The 11,152-nt window shown below is 39.9% G+C and overlaps 1 protein-coding gene across 1 annotated transcript; it reads left to right on the top strand.

Annotated features, from left to right (window-relative positions):
- The first annotated feature begins 1,434 nt into the window (after positions 1-1,434).
- Positions 1,435-11,104, top strand: LOC149299077 (putative sodium-coupled neutral amino acid transporter 8). The gene is made up of 10 exons (XM_089486523.1): positions 1,435-1,623; positions 2,772-2,970; positions 3,730-3,886; positions 6,475-6,576; positions 7,228-7,285; positions 7,987-8,101; positions 9,262-9,409; positions 9,781-9,974; positions 10,558-10,609; positions 11,002-11,104. Exons 1-10 carry the CDS (start codon positions 1,435-1,437, stop codon positions 11,102-11,104), a joined length of 1,317 nt encoding a protein of 438 aa, XP_089342649.1.
- The last annotated feature ends 48 nt before the right edge of the window (positions 11,105-11,152 follow it).

The following is an 11,152-nucleotide window of genomic DNA, read 5'->3' as shown; positions in this document are numbered from 1 at the left end:
GCTCCTGGATTTATATCTCAAACACTTCTAAGCAGGTCTAATATAAAAGGGGCACCATTTAAAAAAAAAAAATATACAATTCGTGTATAAAAACAGATTTTTGGGCAAAGTCTGAAAACTGGTCTTATCCCCATAGCAACCGATAGAATGTCCCCACAAACTGAAACATTTAAGTGTTTGCTGTGGCAATAAGACCCCTCTTTGAACTTTTTTGCCTGAATCACCTTGTTACACGTAACTCCTCGCGTTATGTATTCTAATGCCTGGCGGAGGTAAGATGGAATAAGACTTATGCAGGAAAACGAAAACTTCTATCCGGAGCGGGGCAAACAACGATCGAGACTGCTTCGGTGACTTTGGGCTTCGGTGTGAATGCCGCCTTGGTGAGCATGGCATTAGTGCTTTAAGTGATCGCATTGAAAAGTAAAAATCAGCATATGTGAGAAATCAAAATTTACGGGTTTAATATTAGGACCGAGATATTATTGGATTGTAAGTGATAACTTTTTCAATTAGTGTAGCAACCATGTACTATAATTTGTGAGCTGTATGTTTTTATTATATATGTATGTGATTATGGTGCAAAGTTTGGGAAGTGATCTTATTACCTGAGCGACCAGGAACTTTCCATTGGTTGCTACGGCGATAGGGCCGCTTTCAAAGCCGCATAAGCATGCATTTTTATATATACATTAGCCATTAGTTGCGGAGAATGCAAACCCTATGTAAATCACAGTTTGTATGGCCCCAGTAGACCGCCATCGGCTATAAGAACCCATACTCTCCGAGCTATGGCTTCCCACCCATATGTAAAGTTAAACGTGCCTCCCGACCGGCTCTTTATCACGTAGTAGCTGAAATGTCCACTGTGTTCTCGTGTTGTAAGGAGATGAGAGTCCTGATGAGTGGTCCGACCCGATACCGCCACTGACTCGTTACTTTATGAAATCATCATAGTCTATGACACAGTTAATAGTTAAAATAGGCTCGGGGTGAGCTCATTTATAAGATTCCTAGAAAAGAAAACTTCATGTAAAAAATGTCTGTTTGCAGAGATGTTCATGGCAAGTGTGTGTGTGTTTAACCCTAAAATATTGCACACACTTGTGAGATGGCTTATCCTGTACTGTGGAATCTCGCTAATTAATCTAGTGTCCCCTACTGATCACTCATCGCACGAGAAGCTGACAGTCGGATCTACCTGATTGGAGCATTGAACCCCCCCCCCCCCACACCCTCCCTCCGCCTTCACTTTTAATTTTAGGAAGTTTTAAATATTTTTTTTTCCTTCGCTGAGCCAGCCAGCTGCACGGGGGTTAACATTGCCATCCAATAACAAAAAGGCCCTGCCGGGCTCTGTACAACGTGCCTTCAGAGCGAAGTTTTGGCTTCTGCGTGTGATCTCCCTGTGCCGGAGCTGAGAGGGTATCCACAATGGAGGAGTTGGCTAAAGGAAGCATCAGCCTGCTGGCCAAGCCTGGCGCAGAATGCGAGAGCCCTAATTTATCGTCTGTGGGCGCCGTCTTCATCATGCTGAAGTCTGCGTTGGGAGCTGGGCTCCTGAACTTTCCTTGGGCATTTAACAAAGCCGGTGGCACGCATATAGCCATCACGGTGGAGATGGTAAGCTGGCATTTATACACCTGTCCATGTGTTATCGCTGAAACACCTAATATCTCCTTTAAAAGGTTATCCTGCAATGTGTAGGTGTCCTCGTTTTAAATTATAGATACGTAGTCTTATGCAAAATGAAAAATGTATGTTTGTATTTAGCCCATGAGATGTGCTGCAAATTGGGCAGAAATTTAGTCATTTCGACTTTAAGTAGTTGGTTAGATACAGATTATTAAAGTAATCTAAAGCCTCTACATTATTACTGTGATATTTGCATGCCACGTGTTCATACAATTATTATTATATTTTTATATAGCACCATCATATTCTGCAGGGCTGCACAATGGGTAACAATTTCTTAACACGGGTTAAGGTGTCACCTGACCTAAATCGCTGTAAAACATACCTCTTTTACTTAATTATCAGTAATTATTAGTTATCCCTTAACTCGTATTAGTACTTTTTTAAGGAATCGTTTAGGTGACCACAGGTTTGCCAAATGAAAAGATAACGAATGCTTTTAGCACAAATTGACAGTTATTCTCATCTAAGGAAACCCGGAAAAGGCTTTGTAAATATTTTATAAAGTACCCCGCTTGTCTAACGTTCTGACATTCTTTAACGTTTGGTGACTCCTTCTTGGAAAAGGTGTTAGCTTTTATCTGTGCCGATTGTATTTTTATGGTTTCGCTGTCCCGGAGTCGTCCTATTGTTTTTTGCCGCCAGATGCCCATCGCAGAACGCATGAGTCTCTCTAGCTGCCACACGCATTCCCAATTCCATCTCAATCACGATTTTCCAAAGCTTTGCATTCATAGCCGCGTTTTCTCCAGAGATCGTAAATACAAATGTTTTTTTGAAAACTGATGAATGCGCTCTAGATGACTCAGAATGTGAACCAGGTGCAGGGTTTGAAGAATGATCAGATCCCCATACAAACCAAAGGCATTTTCACATTCAGCTGATTGCAATGTTAATAGGATCTTAGTTTTTTCTTCTCATTGTCTGGATCTTTTTTTTATTTATTAAATGCCTTTTAAATGTATTTTCAGGGTATTAAGATCAGATAAATCTTCCACGTGTACCGATCATTCATTCGCGTTTGTCGTATTGCTTGTTGATGTTCATGGTTTCCTCCATCTCTCCTTTCTTGTCAGTGTTCCCTCATCTTCCTGATCAGTGGCCTGGTGATTTTGGGATATGTCTCGTCTTTGACTAACCAGACCACCTACCAGGGGGTGGTAAGAGCCGTGTGCGGCCCGGCCATCGGAAAGCTCTGCGCAATGTGCTTCATACTTAACGTTTTCATGATCTCTGTGGCGTTTCTGCGAGTAGTGGAGGACCAGTTGGAGAAACGTGAGATACCTAAAAAAAACAAAACAATTCTGGTTTACAGTCATACCCCTTGTTTAAATGTTAATAAATAAAGCGGTCTATTAGATTTGCCTTGAAGCCTTTGGAAGGTGGGATATTTAAATGAAATAAGATTACAGACGATTGTTATCACTGAAACGTAACAGCTAGGGCCTAAAGAATGATCATATTAGGTTTTTTTCTGCATGAAATTATCTACAAAAATAGTTTTGATTTAATGTAAAAGGTGCCAAATTATGATTGTCATTTCTAATGACATTTTTATAATTGAAATTTCATAGTTATTTAAAAATGCTTGCCTCATTTCAGAGGAGAAATATTCAAACAATAGGCAATAGTTGAAAACTGGAAGGTCGGAGGTTTAGATGTAAAGTAAGGAAGTTTTATAGAGGTGGTAGACTTTAATCAGTCCCTGGACTTCACGCCTCGTCTCTACATCAAGAAAAATGGCCTGAGTGTCAAATGTTATGCTTCGATGTAATTTAACTTTACCTGGTTCTATATATCTCAAAAATTCAAATCTTCAATATTGCTTTTTTTTTTTAACTCGTTTATGTAAAGCAGAAGTTTAGAGAGAGAGTGTGATTTATCCACATTATCTACAAAAATATTTTTGTTAATTTAAAAAAAATAAAAAATTACTGTAAAATGATAGTTATATCTGTTCTTATAGACAGATTTAAGTTTTTGGGCTTACTGTCTCTCTTCCCCCCCCCCCCCCCCCCCCAAAATTCTTGGCAGTATGTGAGTCTGGGAACGTGAATGAGACCATTCATGTAATGAGCAACATGCCTCAACCATGGTACATGGACCAGCGCTTCATCATGACCCTCCTCTGCCTGGTGGTCATCCTCCCTCTTTCCATACCCAAGGAGATCGGTTTTCAGAAATATACAAGGTAATGTGGATGGAGGGGAGAACATGAAAAGTTGGTATCTGGCTTTGAATGTCGAGGTCATTGTAATGCACAAATAAGGCTTCTGTAGGGAATGTACGCTATCATTGTTTTCGTAGACTGTAATCCCTGTGAAAGTCAGCAGAGACTCGGCAGTGTCTGATAAGTTTGATATATATATATATATATAATATAAGATATATTACGTCTGCTATGTTATCCTTACCTTGGTCTCTTAACTCCAAAGCAAAAACATGCTGAGCAGAGGAAACGTGTTACTGCTTGTCAAAAATCAGATCTCCAGGCTGAGGCCAAGCAGAAATTACAAGCAAAGATCACCCTCTCAGAGTTCCTAACCATATTGACCATCTCCCAGTGAGAGGTCCATGTATTCTAGATGTATTTATTGTTTAGACTAGCTACCTTTTTTGGTTACCCACTAGACTCGCCTATCATTGGGTGCCAATCCCCACCCTCGCAGTCCCACTAGTGCATAGTCTGCAATACATCGTGTGCCATATAAGCCCCATCACTAATAACCTAAAACAACCTGTAACTTAGCCTGAAACAATTTATCAAAACAGAAGCTATGCAAGCATATCCAAATATTTACCGAAGCTGTACTTGACAGATGAGGTGATGAGTTTCATCTCACTGACTTCATTATACTTTATTAAAACCAAACCCCCCAGAGCTGCCTCTGCAATAAGAGCGTGGGTCATTGTGATGACATTGAAGAAGTCCTGCTGCTTTAACGCTTTACTTTACAGGGTCAGCAAAGTCTGAAATCATTACTCTGTTAGTGAATAAACCCCCTAGCCTCGATGAGGTTGACCAGATTGCTTCTGCTCAAGAAAGAGCAACCACATGTACTCATAGCTTATTGTCTAAACACTATATAATTTAAACCTGTGTACCCATACCTGGGTCTGGGGGGGGGGGGGTTGCTCCAATCTCAGGGTCACTCGGTCTAGAGCTGACCCAGTTGGTGCCTTTGCTACCAGTATGTTATGGGTGATATCCCTGCTTGAATGCAGGTAACTCGATTAAGTGGTATCTTTAAATGATGACAAGTCAAGGTTTCTATGAGGGCCTGTATCAGACCCTTTAGGGTAACCTATTTGCTACGTAGAGTCTTCAGGATGGGCTGTTAGTGGGTTAATATTTTAAGAGTCTCTGGGGCTCATTTAGAGATTATACCCTTTATCTCTCATTTGTGCTAAACACCTTAGGCTTTTGTTTATTTTTGTTACCCATGTTTGTATTTAAGCATAAGCGTGGGTAGCGTCATATGACTTGTATGTTCTCCGGTTTAAAGTTTGTTTTAAGTCTATAATGATTTAGATATTTTTATCCCTGCAACCTATCGTACCTCTTTTGCTGCAAAGGCACATTGTGTCCTCTTGGGGACCTCTGTTTTAGGGTGCTATTCTTTGTGCATGGAAAGAGAAGGGATGCTGGAGTGGAGGGTCATTGCGATGATGGGTAGGAGCATTGTGGATTTTGGGGGTAGTGTTAAACGTAAAGGCAAGTGCGTGTATGTGTGTGTATATATATATATATCCATTAGGGAAAAGCTCTGGAGTGTAAAGGAGCTTTCTGTCCTATAACAAAATAATTATAAATAATAAAATGGAGAAAAAAAAAACCCTGAAATGAGTAAAAAGCAGTAGAATATAACAAAAAAACCTCAAAGCCTGGTCAGAATAGCCACCAAATTCCTCTACTCAGAAGAAGGGGGTCTCTATGCACCTCGTCTGCTTCATAGGAATATGTCAAGAGAGCAAAGAAAGACCGATCTATGCCATAACAGAACCGTATTGCCTCGTCGGAGAACCGACGACAGGCCAACGGTAGGAAACCTCATCCGTAGTCTGTTTTTAATAGGTTATCAGAGGAAGCTTTGTTTCTGGACGTTCTTTCAGTCCGCTTTGTCTTCTACTGTACGGAATGATTTTGTCTTGTTGAAAGACACTTCCCTGTCATGTTTAATTAGGAAGTGATGTCTCTTCAGACGCAAATGAAATGGTTTTATTTCCTGTTATGTTAATTAAATGCAGTGTGGTAGTAAGTCATCAAACTCAAACCACCGCCACAGGAACCTTGAAGGACCTGATTAACCCGTTCGTGGAAACTATACAGTTTCTCTGATTTCTGTTGACCAAAGCCGCTCTAACGGTTAAAGGGGCAGTTTAATGTCCTTGGCAACCTCTGAAAACAATACGAATGACAGTTCTTTGAGTAATTTAATTTGTATTCCTTCGGGAAGAAGGTGCTTCTCCTTTCTTCCCCCATCCTCCGATGATTCTCGCCACCGATTCTGTGTGGCTGTAGAGGGGGTGGTGAAAATGGCATATGGGGGGTTCTGCAGAAAGGATTAACAAGGGGGGCACCACATGCATTTAAAGGGAGCTCTCAGCTATAGCTAAGTGTCTCTTTAATGTAATATCCTAAAAAGCAAGCCATCTGTCACAGTGAAGTTGATGCCAAACTTTAGATTTTTTTTTAGGGATGCTTAAGACCATTGGACTCACACATCCACACTTCTCCAAGTTCTTTAATTGTAACAAATATCCATTTTTTCCCCCCAGCATACTTGGAACCCTGGCTGCCTGTTACATGACGGTGGTTATCGTCGTGAAATATTATGTAATGGATCTTCCTGTTGTCCACGAACACAAGTCTCCGTCAAGGTATTGTCATTGGGGGTACGGCTTGTGAGCGTGGATAGAGAGACAAAACAAGATCTGAACCTTTTGTGCTTCCACCTAAAAAGTCCAGATCTTTGTTTGACATAGTAAGCTGAGACGGAACATTACCCTATTTCTGGCGTTTCTGCGTAGCTCCATATTGTAACTGCAGAACTAAATGGTTTGAAACCCAGAATAAAAAACTGCCTTTTTTAATTTCTTTTCTTTTTCTTGAAATAAGTTACTTTGATGTAAAAAAAAGCGATGCCAAATGACAGAATATTATTCACAAGCATTATTGCAAAACTAAAAATGTAACATGCTATTTAGCTTCACTACGTATAGCCCTATTTTACTCCTGAAGAAAGTTATGTTATTACCGCTATTGTTCACAAAATTAATATGCACTTTCACTGTGCTTTAAAGACCACGATCATCTCCTAAGAGGACCCCTCTTCCTGCAGAACTCTAGCATTAGTTAGAGATTGTACCCTCGGTGAAATGTTTCACAGGCATCTGTTTTGTTAATACTGTAGAAAAAATGATTATCTTGATAGAATTTAGCATTTGGAACCCCTCCTGAAAAATGCTAGTTTAGATGCACAATGTTACAAAGTCAACCAAATGCCGTAACAGTTTGTCTTCTTTCTGCAGTTCCTCCTCTTTGGCCTCCATGTTCAGTGTCATTCCCACAATCTGCTTCGGCTTCCAGGTATTATCCTGATTATTTCTTTGACGCAAGTTGATGTAGAATTTGTCCTAAATGATGGGGGGGGAGGGAGTTCTGGTTGTCAACCAACAAACAAAAGTAGCTCACTTTAGGAATTATTTTATCATAATATGTAAGCTTTGTGTCATGCTGCAGAATCGGCTGTAATCCTTTCATCGTATGAACGGGCTGATTTGGTTGTGCTAAGTGTGGTAATGCATCCTTTTAGTTTTGTCTTAGAGATTACATAAAATATTAATTTTGTCAAATGCAGGTTTACCTTGGAGTAGTGTAGGGAGCGATTTAGCAATTAGCAGGATTACTCAGTATTCTTAGTATATGGAGCCAAAGGATGACCAATAGGCCATGTTTTCTAGCACATGTAAAATGCTAACTTTGTATACTGTATAACTATTGATTATTACATCGTGAATACAGCAGGGTAGCTTCAGGTGAAATACCACTATATATGTGTTGTAGCTCAGTCTATCCAGCCATTGGTTCACCTTTCACGGGTTTTGCTATGTAGCCAAATGCCTTATTGGCATTATTATAAACTGCGGGGTTCTTTACCATAACAATGGAGAATCCTTGGCCATTAATGGACCCTAGTGCTGGTCACATAACTTGTGGTTACTCTCAACAGAGGGAAAGCTTTGTATCTTATTACAATGTTAAATGCCATCTCCCCGTTCTACTTCCAGTGCCATGAAGCATGTGTCACTATCTACAGCAGTATGAGGAACAAGAGTCTCTCAAACTGGGTGATTGTGTCTGTGGTCTCCATGTTCATCTGTCTGCTGATTTACTCCCTCACAGGTAAGACAGCTGCTAGATGAAGCACTGCTGTAGATCTGTGAATCGATGTTGGTGGCGGGCGACTTTTGTTGTGAGCCCCTTGGTAGTGGTTTAGAATAGATTTGTACTCCCTTGGCATAGATCTATATAACTTAGGAGTTCTACGAGATTCACCATGAAGGCAGCAACTCAAGAACTGTCCCAGGGGAGCATAGAAACTATTTCTTATGTGAATGGACAGATTGGATGGTGCCACCATGGACTTTCTTGGCTTTTGTTTGCACATTGGTTGATACTAGAATCAGGTAGGTGTATTCGTTGGTGATGGTCAGCCAAAATAAGTTAAAATAAAATAGTTTTATGGAAATCTTTGCATATAATGACATTATTAAAAGGTTTGTACTATGTTAGCCGTGGAAAACCAAGAGAAACATATAGTTACAGTTGTTTGAATGAAAGTAGTGGTCCGGAGGCTTTCATCGGTGTGTAGAATTCCTTGTAGTTCCCTCGAGATCTTGCGTAGGACTTCCATCTGTGGATTGTAGGTTACAACTAATGTCACTCAATGCCTTTTTTTGTGGTTGTTAGTATCTCGGGTGATATTAATGGCTTTCTGTATTTGAGTCTGTGATGTTTATAATTGTACGCATGGTTGATTAAGTCCTTCCTGAGATTTTCAAGATGTTTGTCCCGGTCCATAGAATCCAAACAAATGTAGTTACATCTGAGGGCTTGACTGTAAATGGAGTTTTTGGTATAGCTGGGATGGAAATTGTTGTGCTTCAGGTATGTTGGTCTATCTGTTGATTTCTGGTAAAGTCTGAATGGACTTGTTCTTAATGTAGATGGTAGTGTCTAGGAATTGGATGCTTGTGTGAAAGTAGCTCAGCTTCCAGTTAATGTTGGGATGGAAGGGCACAGATGGAAGTCCTATGTAAATTGTAACTATACTTTACTCCTATAATGATAGAAGATGAAGAGTGTGAACAGCCGTAGAATGGGATATTGGGAACGAGCAAAGTATAGAAGTTAAAACACTATTTGATGGCTTTCGTATATTCCATAAATATATACCATAAGTGTCTTGTAGCTGGCTGTAAAAAGTTTTAAATGGCTCAACTCTTTAAATTTAGGATCACTGTCTCTCCTACAAATTTTCCAATTGTACATTTTCCTTACAGGTCTGTATGGGTTCCTCACATTTGGAGAAGCTGTGGCTGGTGATATCCTGATGTCTTATCCTGGGGATGACGTTGTTGTTATAATTGCCAGGCTACTTTTTGCTGTCTCTATCATAACAATCTACCCGATTATTCTGCTACTGGGCAGGTAAAACCTTTGACATCTACTCATCCCAGTGTGGTGTAGTTTGAATTTATAATGGGTTTATGCACAATACGTATTGATCTGGAGCATATAAGTGTTTATATAATTCTTGTGCAGTTAAAAAAAAAGACTGTTGCAGTTCCTGATGTAACATTTCATATTGCCTAGTTTTCAAGTATATTCTATGGAATGAGAGGGTGTTGTCAATATGTGATTATTCCAGTGTATACCAATTATAGCTGACAAGTATAAGCACGAGAGCTTGGAAAGTACAATCTAAACTCTATTCTGGTAGCTATGTTTTCTTTGTTCCACACTTGTACCGTTTAACATGCATCTGTATTTACTCTATCACCACCTCTTCTTCTTCTAAGGACTGTCCTGCAAGAAGCCTGGTTGGACCATAAGACCAGCTACATCTACACGACTTACGAACGTTTAATTCGGGTCATCCTCACAGTCCTCTGGATCCTAATAACTCTGATCATCTCCCTATTTGTTCCTGACATTAGCAAGGTGATTTCTGTCATCGGGGGAATTAGTGCCTTCTTCATCTTCATCTTCCCAGGTATGTTTTAGTTGTTGCTTGGGCATCTAGCTCTGTTTTGTATGTGTATACACATTTAGGAGAGGGACACGAACATGCACATCTCACTAAATTATAATTATCGTTATTTATGGATTTGAATAGGGATGTCAATCTATAATATTGTTAAAATAGATATTATCTTAAGGTTGCCAAGTCTTAACTCTTCCATTACTCTGTACCCACTCTACACCTGATGACTGCTGCATGCAGGTTCATTGGCAGGTATTCCCAGTCAATGTTTTGCTGTGCACAGATCGCTGCTTTTCTTATCTACTGTAAGTCTTGCGCATTATGTGCGTGTGACACATATGATACGTACTTTCTTTGTGCATCTCCTTTGCATGCAGCCGCTGTGTAAAGGTGGGTGGGTGTATTGATTCCTCTGTGTTGATCACTTCTGCGTTCTGCAGTATAACTTGTGGCTTTAATACCCACAGGCTACTGCACAGAAGTGTAGGTTCACTCTTACTGTTTGATGTCTCACCAGCATGTCTCCTTGTTTCATGTTAGTGAGTTACCTTCAGACTTGGAGGACAATACCAATTTGGTTTATATCTTGCAGGTATCTGCCTTATTTGTGCTGTGGAAGTAGAACCAATGAACCCAAGGAAAAAGTGAGTGTGTGCTTATTTCTTTGGATTGAGAAAGTATTTACAAAATGGAAGAAAAGGGATATAACTTTGCAAGACGTTGAGAATTGCCTTCAGGAATGACAAGTATTTTAAAAGAACTGGTCATGCTTTGAATGGTTGAGTAGTAGAACATCTCCAACCTTGCTTGCCCCATTATTGGCCTTTACAACCACATAGAGTTTTTACAAAATCCTGTGATTCGGACAGAATGGGTAGATAGAACTCAATATGAATTCATTTTTTTTATCAAGTTACCTTTCTTTTGACATCAGTAGTAATATAGCTGACCTAAACAGTTCTTCCGTGTGTAGTAAACGTACCTGTGAGTGCTCCCGCAAGGAGGACATTTTTAACATTACACATTGTCTCTTTAGGAACTTTCTCATTACCTGGGGAATTATTTCCATCCTTTGCGGAGCCTTTATTTTTGGTCAGAGTACAACCATCGCTGTCTTAGAGTTTCTGGACAAATTCTGAGAACTTTATGGCTACACAAACACTGCTGTCAGGAGTACAAGTGCGATT

Source organism: Sceloporus occidentalis, unplaced genomic scaffold (assembly GCF_023333645.1).
Source record: "Sceloporus occidentalis isolate IW3139 unplaced genomic scaffold, rSceOcc1.0.p SCAF_29, whole genome shotgun sequence".
Taxonomy (NCBI): Eukaryota; Metazoa; Chordata; class Lepidosauria; order Squamata; family Phrynosomatidae; genus Sceloporus; species Sceloporus occidentalis.
The sequence above is the reverse complement of the archived record's forward strand: the minus strand, read 5'-3'. Positions and strand labels throughout refer to the sequence as shown.